This window comes from Chiloscyllium punctatum, chromosome 45, assembly GCF_047496795.1.
Source record: "Chiloscyllium punctatum isolate Juve2018m chromosome 45, sChiPun1.3, whole genome shotgun sequence".
NCBI lineage: Eukaryota > Metazoa > Chordata > Chondrichthyes > Orectolobiformes > Hemiscylliidae > Chiloscyllium > Chiloscyllium punctatum.
Genome location: NC_092783.1, coordinates 52,525,680 through 52,543,411, shown reverse-complemented (window position 1 = coordinate 52,543,411; position 17,732 = coordinate 52,525,680). Strand labels below are relative to the sequence as shown.

Sequence of the window (17,732 nt, the reverse complement as noted above, 5' to 3'; positions counted from 1 at the left end):
GGCAGTGAGCAAAACTCCTGGAACCACAGGAGTCAAGATCCGGAATGGTCACAGCCAGCATTTAAAAACTAACTCTGTCAGAATCATTTGCCTTTGCCATGATTCAGAGGATTAAAAGGATCCAATTTTGTAAACTTTTTTATGTGAACTTTGAGGTGATAGTGGCGAGGGTGGGAATGGAAAATCAAGAAGTGGATTAATATGGACAACAAGTTCACCTCTTAGCAACTGGTTAAAGTGCCCATCATGTTTGTTATTTTATACTGTAGCTTACTAAAATGTTGCTTGAGGGCTGCCAACACAACACCCAGATTAAAAATCAATGTCTTCAGTAACAGAGAAAATAAATGCCTTTGTTGTGATTTCCAGTTCTTTGTCCTCACAATATTATCATTTTTAAAGCTGGAAAAAGCCATCTTGGGCTATTCTTGTACTGATGCTAACTTTAGAAGAATAAAGAACACAAACCTCAGCTAAAAGTACAACACGCTTCCCATCAGGCCAAATCACGTGATCAACTTGAGACCGTACACGCTCCCATGTCAGTTCTGGAGTACGTAGGCTTGCCTGCATTAGATAGTGTACAAATAGAAGCAGAAACAAATATTACAGAATATGGGTCGATAAAAACAATTGGACAAAATGAACAAAGCATTCTGTTTTACATGTTTAATTACTTGTATTCAAAATTAAAAACAATCTTCTGTTTAATCAATATTAGTATTTCGGCAAAAGCTTTTAAAAGGTGGCAAGTTGCGATGCTAATGTATTTGTTTTCACAAAATAAGAATAACACTCAAAATGCCTGAAGCACATCAAATTCTCAGTCATTATTAGACACTTTACTAAACAAAGATTACAGATAGGTACAGATTAAAAACAGAATTAAGACTCAATACAGTTCGTGAGCAGCATCGCTCAGATCTATAACATCCACCACCTAGACAGGCAGCAGTTGCAGTGATGCCTCCTGGGTCCACCCCAATTATGTCCGTATATTAGAATTTCTCAAATTTCTTTGGGTTGGAGTCCAGTAATTGGTTGTCCCACAGCACTGCCAGAGGACTGCACTTGAGAGGAAGAAAAAACTTGCAGGATTGTGGGGACTGAACAGAGGAGTAGGCCTGAACTAAATTGCCCGATGGAGCGCTGACATGGAATCAATGGACTCCTTCTGTGCTCCTGTAATTCTATCACACTTGTAATAATCTCAAAATAGGACGAGCCAGGTCAATTGTGCCAGACTGCATGCTGTCTCCACATACAAAATACTTTAATTTGCTCTTTTCATGTAACTTCAATCCTTTTTCAAGTGTTCCAATGTCACAGTCTAAGTTTATTACAATTTTACCTTACCACGTCAATTTCTGTATTAGAATGCCCCATATTGCAGACAATGCAACCATTTTTCATTCGGTCAAGTTGTTCCCTAGTAACAACATTCTTGTTACCTAAAAATAGAACATATCCACTTGAAAAGAAACGATATAGTAGGTACAGCCACAGTCACTTATGCCATTAATATGAACTAAAGCGTAGTTCACAAAATGCAGTATTGTTAATTATAAACAAGAGTGTCTATTCAGAGCTGACGACTGAGGAACATAATTCTGCCGTCGTTTAACCATTAAAAAAACAAACATTTGACAACTTGACATGTGTTACTGTGCATCAACGAGCCAGAATGTACTGGACACTTGCTTCTTATAACAAAGAAGAATTGAGAAAGCAATAAAAGAAAAACACAATACATTTGTGACTTTTAAAATAATCACACTCAATTGTGCTTTTTAACCAAATTAAATATTCACTGAATTAAAGATTTCACTGAACAATTGCCAAATTCTACCACAACCCACCTAGTTCACACCTAATAGGTACATTCAGAAAATTATTTTCATATCTGTCACCATTTTAAATACCTTCTTCATTCCAGATCTCATTTTTAAAACAATACTTACAATCACAGTGGTAAACTTGGTCGCTAAATAAGACATTGTGCATGTTGTAACTATAACTGCATCCCTCCAGTACCTGTGCAGGTAATGATCAAGTCCCCCTGTCGTACAACTTCATTCAACTTCATCACACGAAATCCATCCATACTACAGGGGGAAGAAAATTCATGATAAAATAAAGCAGTAAATGCCTTAGGCTGAGAAGGCTTTGCTTTTGACAGAAAGGTCAGCTACTTACAATTTTATCAAATAACTGTGAAACTCACAGAAAAGGTTAATGGAATGTTTGCTTTTGTCATAAGAGAATTTAAGTATAGGAGTAGTGAAGACTTGCTTCAACTGTATTGAAGCTTGGTTAGGTCACACCTGGTGAATTTTCACAGAATCATTGAATCATAGTATCCCTACAGTGTGGAAACAGGCCTTTGGCCCAAGGAGTCCACACCGACCCTCTGTAGAGTATCCCATCCAAACCCATTCCCCTGATTAATGCACCTAACCTACACATCCCTGAACTCTATGGGCAATTAAGCATGGTCAATTCACCAAACTTGTACATCTTTGAACTGTGGGAGGAAACCGGAGCATCCAGAGGAAACCCATGCAGACATGGGGAGAATGTACAAACTCCACACAGATAGTCACCTGAGGCTGGAATCAAACCTGAGTCCCTGGCGCTCGAGGCACTGAGTTTTGCACGGCTTTGGTCACCTTACCACATGAAAAGGTATTATTGGCATAGAGGGAGCACAACAAAGATTCAGCAAACTTATTCTTATGATGGCATAACTGTCTTATGGAGAGAGATTGGGCAAACTGGGCTTGTATTTGCTCGAGTTTTTAAGCTACAAAATACTTAGAAGGGATTGATGGGGTAGAGGCGGTTAAGTGGCTTCATTGTTGAGGAACTCAGAACCTGGGGACCATTTAAAAATAAAATGCGAATGCCAATTGGGACCAATATGTGCAGAAATCCTTTTATTCTAAGCTGAGTCTTTGGAATTCTCTACCCCAAGAGTTTACCCTCAATCTGCAAGTACATTTGAAGTGGATTGATAGATTTTCAATCAATCAATCAGTGATGGCAAAAAGGTTATGCCTTTTACCCACTGAAGTATTTGATGAATCATGATTGTATTAAATGGCGAAGGAGGTGCAACAAGCTGAATGGTAGATTCCCAAGACATTTTAACGTTAATAATAATGATAATTAATAATGACAATTATAACCCTAGATGATCCATCGACCACTTAGGTTGAGATCCAGAAAATTTACTTCGTCAGTCTTGTCAGCTGGATTGAATATTACTGAGTAGCATACAAAGATGAAAATTAGGAACAGAAGCAGATAATTTAACAAGATTATGTCTATATTTGTAGATCAACTCCACTTTCCCACCCTATTCCCATATTTCTAGATTCCTTTAATATCAGAAGTTGTATCAATAACAATCCTGAATATATTTTTTGACAGAGCAGGCAAAACACTGAAGGGTAGAGAATTTCAGGACGCAACGGTCAATGAAGAAACTTGCCCTCATCTCTTTACTAAATGGTGAATTTTAAGCCTATTTTAAACTAAAATTAACTCAAGTCTCTGATTTCTAGTTCCATCCTCTTTAGTCAGGGGAACCTTTTGGTAGCTACCCTGCCAAACCCTCAGGAGTTTTAGATTTTTAATGAAGTTATTTTTCCAAACTCAAAGGAATATAGGCCCATTCTACTCCATCTTATCACAGGAGTCATTCTAATGAACTTTTGTTACAATATTTTAAGAGGTGAAATATTTCTTGGCTAAAAATATACACAGTTTTGCACAATGTCTCACCAGTGTTCTATGTAATTGCAGAAAGGCTTCCTTACTCCTATACTCTAAACACTATGCAATAAAAAGTAACATACCATTGCCTTCTTAAATTTGCTTTATGTACATGCAAGCAAATCACAAAGTTAAATTGCATCACCAGAAGTTAAATGTAGGTCAACCAAATGAAGCTGATTGGTTAACAGAAAAAGTGGCTAACAAAGATGTGCAGGTCAGGTGAATTGGCCATGCTAAATTTCCCGTAGTGTTAGGTAAGGGGTAGATGTAGGGGTATGGGTGGGTTACGCTTCGGCGGGGCGATGTGGACTTGTTGGGCCGAAGGGCCTGTTTCCACACTGTAAGTAATCTAATCTAATCCAAGGGATTATTTAAAAGTTAACTGTATAAATTTTTGTCAGAACTTCTATCACCTAATGAATGTTTGGTTAACTATCAACAGAGCATTAAATGATTTTATCACGTGATGTGGTGATGCCAAACATTATCTAAATATTAGTCATTCTATTATATTCTTCAAACTGGTTTTCAACCTGCCAGGATTCTCTTCTTCCCAACTGAAGTCACTAATTTATTCAGAGATACAATACCACTGGTGCCAACTGCCTCTAGCAGACTTCCCACGTGACCATTCCTCATGTTACCCATGAAATCACCTGCATGGAGAATTACTGCTGAACACTGTCTGACTCAACAGCAACCATTGGATTGTGCTCAAGAACAGGATAATGTTTCTCCTTCTCTGATCTAGGGGAAATACTATGGCTGACCATCAACTAACAACAGGGGCAGAGGGCTGAACCTAGGAACATGATAGCTAAATATCTTTCAATGAATAAGAATCACCTTTCAGATGTAAAGTGGGGGCAAGTTAAATCCTTTTCCCATTGCACATGGTACATGGAAGCCTATTTTTCCCTACCAACCTCTTGTACTGCTCCATAAATCCTAAAACAGCAAGTGACGGTTCTAGCTTCAACCAGAAGCAAAGTATTCAATCAGTCCTCGAAGCATTTCATGGATCAACCGCATTTACTTGTAAGTAAGGTGAAAGATCTTCTATACGATAGATTGATGGCCAGGTAATTTATTGAACAATTATTTAACACAGTATCAGTGTAGGTGCAGTCTTCAACATGACACAAACCAGAGGATCTAAGGTCTGATCGCTGGTTTATGTACAATTAGCCAATGTGTCTTCTTTGGAGCACTAAAACCGACTTAGATAGGTTGGCATGGAAAGAAAACAAAAGAAAACAGCAAATGGTTATCCATAGACACCTTTTCAAAACAGGGCTTGGATTTTAAATGAGGAAATGCCACATTTCAGCGATGATGCCCTAGACGACGAAACTCCACTTTGACCTCACCTTCCGATAAGAGCAAACACTCACTCCCCCCATGACCCCCCTCAAAACTAATCTACAAAAATTCATAAGGAATAAAGTGCATCTTTTATATGTAGACTCTCACAAACAAAAGGTTCATGTACTTTTTAAAATAATCCTTTTCTTTTGTATGATATCTGCAAAATTGCTTGCTGTTCAGTAGCAGATACAGACTGAAATAAATTAATCTAACCACATCATTTGCAGCCTACAATATTCTAGGAATTAAGGAATCGCTCTTTTGCTGAATATTTCCTACACAGTTCAACTATGATCAGAATTGAGAAACATCAATTAGTTTGACATCTCTCAGAGGAAAACACAGCTAAAAATCTAGTTGGCTAAATAATGCAGAAATTAATTCTGAAGCAAGTATCCACCATATCAAATGCATGGAAATAAAATCTCATCACCTCGGTGGGTGGCTCAGTATCACCTTACAGGCTCTATTAATCCCCAGTTCACTTAGCGAAAACAGATCAAGTTTGGGCACGTAGCAGCAATTAACTTTGAAAACGGTCACCTTACCAGGCCTGTAAAGCACAAATTGGATCAATTTCTGTCACATAAACGATAGCACCCAGTGCCTTCAGAGCAGCGCAGCAACCTTTCCCAACCTATCAACATATCAACATGAAAAAGAATTGCTTTATTATTAGTTTTTCCTTCAGAGTCCTTGGCCTCAAGAAACAGCAGATACAGGCTATAGAATTATCTTATTGCCGCCAGATTTACTGCATATGATTTCAAAAGCAAAGCTTAAAAGATATTTGAGGTAGCTGCAGAGAATAGAAAGTTTAAAAAAAAAACACAGAACAGAAATTTGAAATGAAAACTGCAAGTAGGGAAATGTGTAGTGTCAGCCATTACCTACATAGAATTAAAGAGATGATACAGCAAAGAAAGTGGCCATTCAGCCCAAGTGATCAAGGTCATCCCTCTTCATCTAATCCGGTCAGTCAAAACTTCTATTCCTTTCACACTCATTTATCGACAACCCCCTTAAAAACATCGGAATGAAAAAGACAAGCTAATGGATAATGTAAGAACTTCTTTCTTTGCACTCAATGTTAAAATACTTTTTTAACAACTGAATGACACATTTGTTCTTTATTTTCAAACAGCAATCTGACATTCCTAACCACAGAGTTAATAACACGGCTTTTTCTCCCCTCTCCGAGTTAAGATCCAGTAAAGCAAGATTCTTGCTGTTCTAATAGTTCTCCATGCACAAAGAATACGCTACACCTGCAGCTGTGTCTGCGTTCCTAGGCTGAGTGACAGATAGAACATGCCCAGTTCTACAATGATCATTCTGTCAAATCTGGAAATAGGTCAGAGGGTGGGAAACAGGCTAATATTTCTTTTGAAAATGTTGCATTCTTTTTGATGGACACGCTCACTAGGTAAAGTATGCGAAAACAAGAAAGCTTCTTTATAAGAGACACATCAGCAATAGGCTCCACACATGGACATTGACAAAAAAAGAAGGAAGAGGTGAGTGAATGCTTAGAAGAACCTTGAAGAACACTCCTAACACCAAAAATATTACTGGGGTTACTTCAGTTTTGCATCAAAGAACATAAGGATATTAAAAGCATTGCAATAAATGAATCATTTTGCTACCTGTTTGTGAGTTTCTTTCCTACTCGCAGAGGAACATCAACTTTCAATACTTTCATGTACTAACAGCTTGCTCAGACATCACAACACTTTTTCCACTTCTGTACAATTGCTGAAACAGCACCAATAACACTTTCCACATCAGTAGGAATGTGATCTGACAGCAGCTTGCAAATCAGATAGTGCATGTTTACACAGTGATCACACAAAAACTAAAACAATCAAGATCAGTAAACTATAGTCAACTGGAATTGTGTAAATCTTTTAAATTTTACAAAAGCTAAATTGCAAACAGGACTATGAAATTAAAAAAACCATCAGATGAATCAGGGTAAAATAAAAAGCCTTTGAGTGAGTGATTTTTCAGAGTCTCTCTTTACGTATAGAGGTAGCAGGGCTTAGGTTTGAACTTTACCTCTCCGTATCCACACACGACCACTTGCTTCCCACCAAACATCACATCTGTTGTTCTCTTTAAGCTGGCAACAGAACACAGAATAAGAACGTGAGATTCATAGTCATTGAACTGAGAGAGCACAGCAGGTTTGTAACTTTAAATCAAAATGATGATACGAGATCCAATTTTTTTTAACCATAAAAAACCCCTGTGTACCAAGAGGAATTTAAGTCAGTTACAGTGTTAAATGATTTCCGACTCCCCTAACAGCAGGACGAGCTGCTGTTAAGCTGGTACACTAGAATGGATGCCAAGAAGGCTTATGTCCCTGAACTGGAGAAGAAACAGTGTGTGCTGAGTGTGTTAGTAGTGGGAGGGAAGTCAGGGTATGGAAGGACATACTAACACTCAGCAAACAACTGAATAGATCCCCAAAATCAAAACTGGGCCTCCCCCTCAAAAACACTAAAGGATTTCTATTCAAACAATCAAACCTAGTGTTACCAGGTACTGCTTGGTAATTATTGAAATTATTCAACATGCCCCAATGCCATGCAACATTTTATCTACTCTGGAGATTACAAACTCTCCCTTGGATGGCTAGGTAAAGCCTAGTTCAAGGAACATGGGCACAGACTGGATAGTTGAGAATTATTCAGGGGACAAGAAAATACTTCCTCCTCCACCTTCCTTCAAAGTAGTGGTCACAAAGTGAACAAGCACACAAGAGTCCTTAAGACAAATCATGGTTCATTTTATTGTACATGCATTGATCATCTTAAATTGTCAACATTAACAGAACAAGCAAGCCTCATCATTTCAGGGTTTTTGCTGTAGCTTTGTAAGCAATCATTTCAGTTTGTAACATGGAAATATATTTATACACAAATGCACTCCTGTTTCTTGTTAAGAGAATGGCACACATACAAAAAGTTAATTATACATAAAAACATTCCAAATCAAAAAATAAATAGAACCACTGTATCCCTTACCCATCCAAGATGGATTCTCTGCAGCAGTAGAGGTTATCAAATTTCTGTTTGGTAACAGAATCATTCACATTCATGGCTGGAACACAAAGCTTGCCTGCTTTAGACAATTGATACAGTCTGAAATAAAACAAAGATAAACCTTAACGCACGGGTATTTTTTCTAATCTATGATATATGCTAAGGATATAGGTATAAAATGAATGCCTGTGATACACAATTGATATCCTGTCTTATTCCATGTTCCTTTTTAGCCCAGCTTGCATACACCAGAATACATTCACAGCGGAATCAAGAGAAGCCATGGTGTTTCTCATGTACGCAGACTCATTATCTCACCCCAATTTTTAACCTCAATAGGTTCTATCAAGTGCCTTTGCAATCCCCTTTGGATCAAAGAGAACAGAGGAGGTAGTAAACAACTGCAGATGCTGGAAGTCAGAGTCAATAAAATATGGAGCTAGAAAGGCACCACAGATCAGACAGCTTCAGAACAGCAGGAAGAAAAAGAAAAGAAAAAAAGAAGAAAAGAAAAAAAACAATCAATGTTTCAGGTCAGGACCTTTCATCAGAACTTTCCTGTTCCTCCAATGCTGCCTGAACTGCTGTACCTTTCCAGCTCCACAGAGGAGATCTTTGCTGACCCACCGAAAGGAGAGTTAGCAATCTCCACATTAGGTAAAAGGTTGCACAGGAGGAGGAGATTGTTCAGCCCAATGAGCCTGCACCTTTTCAAATTCCCAAAGAGAAATCCAAATCAGTCTTACCGCCTCAGCTCCCAGCCAGTCAGTCTTACCACCTCAGCTCCCAGCCAGATTTTCATTACTATTTTCTGTATTTTAAGGCAATTTCCTTCAGAACACCAATTTGAATCTGTACCCATTAAATCAGGGAGTGCATTCCAAATCCTACTCACTCATTCATCCTGTAAAATATTTTCCTCACCTTGTCTCTGGCTCTTTTCTGATCAATTATTAAGTTAAATCTGTAACATCTTATTTTTAATCAGCCACTGGAAAAAATTCTATTTTTGTTTCCTATCTAAATCTTTCAAAATTTTATATATCTCTATCAAACCTCCTCAGGCTTCCTGCCTCCAAGGAGAGTACACCCAATCTTCTGCTGCGGAGAATGGGAAATTAAAGACACAGCAGGGTCAAACTACACAGATTAAGCCAATTTTCTTTTGTTTTTGCCTCTTTTAATAAGGACTATTGAAATCCCACATATTAATGTGAAACATTTTACAACCATGGTTGTATCCGACAAATGTACGTAACTTAATTATATAAACAGTTCCACTTTCTGAGCCTACAAATTTACCAAACCCCTCCACCAGCTCTTCAGATGATCTCAAAGGCTACCTTTTCATTCTCACAAAATCATTTATGAAGTGATAGTCATGTTTTACTAGTGCCCTATGTATTTATGCCCACAGATATGGTATTTCTCTCAAGAGACAGAATTAAAATAATTCAATATCCTCAGTTGTCAATCCCGACTAAACCAAAGAAATCACTAATCTCCTAAACACCATAAAGAGGCAGAGATGTTTGGGGGAAAGGGTGAATTACTGGCCCATGTTTCAGGAGTTGTAACAAGGGTTATGGGAACTAGTTCAGGGATTGCTTTCAATTACACCAAGGGAATATCACCTGCTTGTAGGAGTTGATGAGTATTTGCAAGAAAGATGCAAGTGTAAAGTGGAAGGGGAATGCATGATTAAGGACATCTCAAACATACCGGAGTTCATCAGCCTTACCTATAAGGCCCCTTGCATCGAAATAAATGCAATATAATTCTTCACAGTTACTTCATTCTGACTTACTCTTGTCTGTCTTTTCTACTTAACTTGATCTTCTCAGAATCAAAATCAAGCTCCTCTATTTGTCTATTTACTCTGCTTCTTTCTTCTCTCCACGCCCCCTGTCTAAGAGTTCACAGTCACCCTTAACAGAATTAAATTTCCACTAGGATATTGGTCCCTTTTCAGAACAGGTGAAACCCATCCTTTTTGAACAGGTCATTTTGCCCCAGAAGAGATCCCAATGATCCAAGAACCTGAATCTTTGAAATTTATGCCACCTCTTCAATCATTGATTTATCTCCTTTATCCTTTTATTCATTCCCTCATTCAAGCTTGGCACCAGGAGTAAACCAGATATTACCACTCTGGAGGGTTTGTTTTAATTTTTTTACCTAACCTCTTATATTCACTCTAAAGCCTTATTCTTTTTTCCTAACTGTGTCATCCCTACCAATGTGTACAATAACATCCAGTTTCTCACTCTCACCTTTAACAATATGCTTCAAATGTTTTGAGATGTTCTTAACCCAAATAAGGTGAAAGATACTCTTAAGAGATTCTAGAAGTACATTAACAGTAAAAGAGCAATGAGAAAGAAGGTAGGACCACCTTAAAGATTAAAGAGGTTGTCTTAGTGTTAAACCTCAGGAGATGGGAGAGACATTAAGTTAATATTTCAGGTCAACTTTTACAGTGGTGAAAGAAATGGAGGCTAGAGAACTCAGGGAAATAAATATTGACATTTTGGAAACAGCTTACATTACAGAAGTAGTAGTGCAGGAGATCCTAGAAAATATAAATATAAAAGATAAATCTCCAGCACCTCATCTAACATATCCCAGGATGTTTTGGAGAGTTAGGAAAGAAATTTCAGGGCCTCTTGTAGAAATATTTGGGGTGAGGTGCCAGATGCCTTTGTTTAAGAGTTGTTGGGAGAAGCCTGGGAACTATAGATCTGAGAGTCTGACTTCAGTAGTAGTTAAGTTGTTGGAAGTGATTCGGAATGATCAAATTTATTTGTATTTGGAGAGGCATGGAATGAGTAGGGATAGTCAACATGGTTTTGTCCAAAATAAATCCGGTCTCAAAAACTTGATTAAGTGTCTTGAGCAAGCAACCAAGAAGAGGGAAGACAGAGCTGTAAACATAGTTTACTTGCACTTCAGTAAAACCTTTGACAAGGTTCGGCATGGTAGACTAATTACTAAAGATAGATCACATGGGATTCAGGGTGAGCTTGTCAACTGGACACAAAATTGGGTCAAATGGCATGAAATAGTGGTGGAGGATTGTTTTTCAAATTAGAGGCCTCTGACCACTGGCATTCCACAGGGATCCTTGCTGGTTTCACTTTTGGTTGTCATTTATATAAATAATGTAGATGAGCATATAGAAAGCATGGTTAGTATGTTTGTAGATAACACCAAGATCGGTGGCATAGTGGCCAGTGAAGAAGGTCATCTAAAATTACAAAGAGATCGTGACAATTGGGTCAATCGGCTGAACAGTGTCAGATGGAGTTTCATTTCAATAAATGCAAAGTATTGCACTTTGGTAAAACAAACAAGGACAGGACTTATACAATTAAAAGTAGGGCCTCGGGTAGTTTTGTAGACAGAAAGACCTGGGATTCAGAAACATAATTCTTTGAAGTGTGCATCACACATAAATAGAATGGTTAAGAAGGTGTTTAACATGCTTGCCTTCATTACTCATAGGAGACAGGACATTGCTTTTGAGGTTGTGCAAGACATTGGTAAGGCCTCTTCTGGAATACCATGTCCAGTTCTGGATGCTCTGTTAAGGTGAAGAGGTTTCCAGAATGTTGCCTGGAATGGGGGGGGGGGGTGTTTGAAGGAAAGACTGGGGGATTGGCTAGGACATTTTTCACTGGAATACCAGAGGTCAAGGAATGACCTTGTAGAGAGAGTGTTATAAAATTATGAGGGCTATGGATAAGGTGAATGGTAAGTGCCTTTTCCCTAGGGCAGGAGATTTCAAGACTGGGGACATTGTCTTTTTAAAATTTTTCTTCTCACCTTAAAAACAAAAGGGCAATGCTTTTTTTTTGAAAACCCAGAGAGGTTCATGTGCCGAATGAGTTTCCAGAGGAAATGGTGGATGCAGATACAGTTACCATGTTTAAAAAACATTTAGATTAGTACATGAATAAGAAATGTTTGGAGAGATATGGGCCAAGTGCAGGCAGGTGGGACTAATTTAGTTTGGGATTATGGCCAGTTATGGAATAAAGGGTCTGATTCCATGCTGTACGATTCAATGGGAATGACGGGAAGGAGGCGGCTGCAAAGGGATTTGGTGGAATGGAGAATGCAACAAGTTAAACGAGCTAAGGAGGAAGCTACAAAGGAGATAAAGTACTTTTAAACCTGTCAACAAAAGTATATTCAACCAACTGAAAGTCAAGAAAACTTGAAATCACTACTGAAATAATTTCCTTGCCAATGAATGCAGAATTTCTGGTTTAAGGCTAAATACGCTCAGGAGCATATGGAAAGATACTACAAATAATGAACTGAAAAGGGTAGGAATTGCTCATTAAAATGTTTCACATATACAATTAGTTGTGCAGAAGGTGTTTTTGGGATAATACTTTATTTTCATAACACAAATAATCTACGTGCATTTTAAAAATCTGAACTAGCCTAGCTTCAAAGATTTAGTCTTGAAGGTCAACTTATTTTTAGAGAATAAGTAAACAAGCATTTTAATTGCTTTTCAGAATGATTGAGTAAAGGAAAATTGACTGCTCCATCAAAAGCACACACTACTCAATAAGGTAACCATGTAAATAAACAGCGTGTTTCGCCTTGTATAAATTTTCAGTTTGCCTCATGTCTGAAGGCAAGGATTCACTGGTCTCTTTGTTCAGCAACACTCCCCAGGAGCCTACCATTAAGTATATTGAAGTCCTAGCCTCTTTTGCCTTACAAAAATGCAACACTTCACATTTATCGAAAGCAAACTCCGTCTGCCACATCCTTGGCCCATTGACCCATCTGATCGAGGTCCAATTGTACTCGGAGGTAACCTTCTTCACTGCTCACTACACCACCAATTTTGGTTCCATCTGCAAACTTACTAACCATTGCTACGTTCATACCCATATCATATATATGACAAAAAGCAGTGGACCCAGCACTGATCCTTGTGGTACACCGCTGGTCACAGGCTTCTAGTCCTTCATGCCTGTTTTTATACAATTGACTAGCTCTCCCTGTGATCTAAACTTACTAGCCAGTCGATAATGCGGAACCTGGTTAAATGCATTGTAATCAATATAGGCAACATCCACCATTCTACTTTCATCGTTTTTTTTTGTAACTTCAAGTAAAACTCGATCACGTTAGTGAGAGATGATTTTGCACATATAAAGCAACATTGGTACGTGTAAAGTCATCAAATGAGAGAAAAGTATGTATCATTCATCCAGGAACGTAATAAGTCATGCCATGATAAATGTTGCCTTTAGAATGAGACAGCTCAGAAAGGTTGCATAAAAATTGCCTATACAAGAACAGAGTCGCTAAGCTTCCCATTGCAAGCTGCAATTGGGATTTCACACCTTGAATACTGTAGAAGCAGCTCAGATCCTTAAGCACTAAGCTGCAGAGAGTGAGTGGCCTGGTGGTATTATCACTGGGCTGTCAATGAGTACCTAGGTCATGTTCTGGGAATCCAGATTCAAAACCCACTATGACAGAGCATGGAATTTGAATTCAATAAAAAATATCTGGAATTAAGAGTCTAACGATGACCATGAATCCATTGTCAATTGTCAGAAAAATCGATCTGGCTTACTTCAGGGGAGAAAATGCCATCCTTACCTCATCTGGCCTACATGGGACTCCAAACCCACAGTCATGCAATTAACTCCTAATTGCAATCAGGGATGGGCAATAAATGCCGGCTTAGCCAGCGGCGCCCTCATCCAGAGAATGAATTTTAAAAAACACTAAGTCACCTTTGGTACATTTTTGGTATTCTTGACAGCAAACTCGAGCACCAGTCATCTCAGCCATTTTGTTCCCCCATTAATTATGGATAGCACCAGTATTTTCTATCATTTAGGCTCACTCTCTTTTTTTACTGAAGATTTCTGATCATGAGACAAGATTTTTCTTTTTAGCTGAAAATTTTCAACATTCCCACCTGTGAACACCAGTCACACTCTCCTCTACAATGCCTCTGATTTTCTTAAAAACATTGGGATATTTCTTATAGACCCAGTGAGTCAAATCTCCACCATCATCCAGTATCTAAGAAAAAAAACAGAAAAAGTTGTGTCACTGGCTTTTGGATTTGTAAGAAAATTTATTGCACGTTTAGGCTATGAGAGAAGGTTAAGGAAATTAGGTGGAGCTTAGCTGTAGGAAAGCAGACAAGGTGAATACGTGTTTCAGCTCATGACTTTGATCAAGTTTCTGTTGCATTACAATTATACATCCAACACTTACTGGACAGGAGCTTGGAAAATTTTACTTGCATACTTTATAACCTAAAATTGTCAACAAAAGCTTTTTCTTAAAAAAAAAGCAGTTTACTAAATCTTTGATATTACCAGACTTTGCACAAGTGTTTCTGGAATCAGTTATCTCAGTCAATGTTATTCAACAGAACAGAAAAGGAATAATAAACTTTCGATGTTTTACTTTTTCAAGGTGAAAATTAACAAAGGCCTATAAAATAATTCTTTGATAAGGTATCCTACAAGAACACATTAAATTAATCTCAAATCCGAAAAGGTCAATCCTCTTTATACTCCTCTTAACACAACCCCTCATTCCCAGATTTTATAAGTCTTAAATGGTAATACAACCTGAAAAATCCCTATTTATGAGTGCATTCCATAATATTTCTATGCAGCAAATTTGATGTAATCGCAGAATATCTCCTCCTGAGGGCACTATTAACAGCTACTGTATTTAAAATTTTGTACTTTTAGGATTGTCGCTCAAATTCCCTATGGTTAAGGGTTTTTTTAAACATGAAAATACAATGTTTCAATAATTATATTTCAGGGAAGTATATAGAAACCTGCAATGAAGTGAAATGGATACCTCAAGTTTCAAAATGCCTTTGTATATCTTTTTGCAGCCTAATTTTAAAATCAATAATTACTGTATTGTGAAACCTATTTATCTTTTGTAAAGATCTCAGTTATATTTTTTCAGGCTATCTAATCTCCTTATTCCAATCAAGAAAAGCTTAGTCACGCCAGAAAGTCTAAAGAGTCAAATAATTGGATGTTGGCTTTCCACCCCTCAGGCTTATTCTATCAAGGCCACATTACCATTTCAGAAAGGGAAGGTGAAAGGTTTCGAGAGTTGTTACTGCCTGCATATTTCCTAATGGCTTGTGAATGACAGGATGTACAGAAAGAGAACAAAGGGCATCATAATGATTTTTCAAAGTAGGATTTAGTACTCATTAAAAAGGTTGAAAGCTGTTTGATTACTACAATCTTGTAATTATCAAGAAAGCACGTGAAACACCAGGGTGATTTGGAAAGCTTTACAGCTCATTCACCTCAACTATAATTTTAAGTACACTGTCCTTTAAACTCTGGAACCTGAACTTGAAATATGTCCTAACTTGTGGTACGAAAACCCTATTTCAAACACATTGGAACCATTTTCACCCACATACAGATACGTAACATCAATATCATTTGGTGCAGATCAGCAACTAAGTGTGAGAACACGAGTAATTGTTGTGGAAAAAAACCCAGAAAATTCCATATTGCCACAATCTTTTCCAAATGGATTTAACAGAAATGCAGACAAAAAAATAGTTTCCCAACATAGGCACTTTTCTCTTCGTTTAAAAGAAGAGAAAGGTATGTACATATAGTCATTAAAAACAGCCTTTTCAGTATTATCAATGGGGCATGTGCTATAAGAAAGTAGTAATGATAATTACTTAAAAAAAACAGACTTGCTTTCAAAACTTCTCATCTTTCACCCATCAGAACACATGTGAGAACACCACATTCACATTGAGAGTCATAAAAACGTACAACACTGAAACAGACCCTTTGGCCCAACTCGTCCATACCAACCAGATATCCTAAACTAATCTAGTCCCAATTGCTAGCACTTGGCCCATATCCCTCAAAACTTTTCTATTCATATGCCCATCCAGATGCCTCTTAAAATGTTGCAATTATACCAACCTCCAACACTTCCTCAGGTAGTTCATTCCACACATGCACCACCCTCTGAAAACGTTGCCCCTTAGGTTCCTTTTATATCTTTCCCCTTATATCTTTCCCCTCTCACCCTAAAAACCTATGCCCTCTACTACTGGGCTTGCCCCACCTCAGGGAAAAGACCTTATCTATTTACCCTATCCATGCCCCTCATGATCTTATAAACCTCAATAAGGACACCCCTCAGCCTCCAAAGCTCCAGGGAAATCAGCCCCAACCTATTCAGCCTCTCACTGTAGCTCAAACACTGTGGCAACATCCTTGTAAATCTTTTCTGAACCCTTTCAAGTTTCACAACATTCTTTCGATAGGAGGGAGACCAGACCTGCACACAATATTCCAAAAGTGGCCTTACCAATGTCTTCTACAGCCGCAATATGACCTCCCAACTCATATACTCGATGCTCTGTCCAAATAAGGAAAGCATACCAAACATAGCCTTCAATACCCTATCTAGCTGCAACTCTACTTTCAAGGAACTATAAATGTGCACCCAAAAGGTTTCTTTGTTCAAAAACACTCCCCAGGATCTTACGATTAAATATATAAGTTCTACTCCGATTTGTCTTTCCAAAATGCAGCATTTCACATTTGTCTAAATTAAACTCCATCTGGCATTCCTGAGCCCATTGGCCCATCTGTTCAAGATCCTGTTGTAATCTGAGGTAACCTTTTTCGCTGTCTACTACACCTCCAATTTTGGTGTCATCTGCAAACTTACTAACTATACCACCCATGTTCACATCACTTATGTAAATGATGAAAAGCAGTGGATCTAGTACCGATCCTTGTGGCGCTCCACTGGGAACAGGCATCCAGTCTGAAAAACAACACTCCGACACTACCCTCTGACTTCTACGTTCAAGCCAGTTCTGTACCCAAATGGCTGCTTCTCCCTGTATTCCATGAGATCTAACCTTGTTAACCAGTCTTGAGAAACCTTGTTGAATGCCTTACTGAAGTCCATATAGATCACGTCCACTGCTATGCCTTCATCAATCCTTGAAAGGGTTCAGCAATTTACATTGCACAGTTTCTCATGCTGTGTAAATCCTTGTTTCCTTTGAAAACTGGCATTCTAGACTCTTTCCTGATGAATGCAAGATTAAACTCTTTGACAGTAATCTTTGATAGTATGCCTCCTTCCGAAGTAATACTCAAGAAGTGTCTAAGCAACTACAAGTAATGATAAATTTGTAAAAAAAAACATGGGTTACAGCTCAGAATAGGGTGTACAGTTTTTCATAGTTCATTTTGTAAAATGGTCTATAAAGCCAGCATATCAAGGATCAGAAATTATAGCTGCCAAAAGGAGGTCTGAACTATTAGGACTATTCCACAGAACAAAGGAATCTGAGAGAAGATTTAAGTGAGGCTTTAAAAATCTGAAAAAGTTTGGTATAGTGAGTAGTGAAATACTATTGCCTCTGACTGAGAAGTTAGTAATAAAGAATCAACTTCAAATTGTTAATGAGAAAGAGTGGAAATTTAGGAAAAAGTCTCAGAGCATGGAACT

General features: G+C 38.0%; 1 protein-coding gene across 2 annotated transcripts in view; it reads right to left on the bottom strand.

Moving 5' to 3' along the window:
• Nucleotides 1–17,732, bottom strand: part of LOC140467433 (S-adenosylhomocysteine hydrolase-like protein 1) — a 96,033-nt gene that overhangs the window by 11,985 nt on the left and 66,316 nt on the right. For both annotated transcript variants that reach the window (XM_072563786.1, XM_072563787.1), the window contains exons 7-13: nt 14,158–14,264; nt 8,181–8,297; nt 7,207–7,270; nt 5,697–5,785; nt 2,035–2,105; nt 1,357–1,451; nt 469–567 (exon numbers count right to left, since the gene is read on the bottom strand). In XM_072563786.1, coding sequence (XP_072419887.1) covers nt 469–567; nt 1,357–1,451; nt 2,035–2,105; nt 5,697–5,785; nt 7,207–7,270; nt 8,181–8,297; nt 14,158–14,264 — 642 coding nt within the window. The remainder of the gene's footprint in view (nt 1–468; nt 568–1,356; nt 1,452–2,034; nt 2,106–5,696; nt 5,786–7,206; nt 7,271–8,180; nt 8,298–14,157; nt 14,265–17,732) is intronic.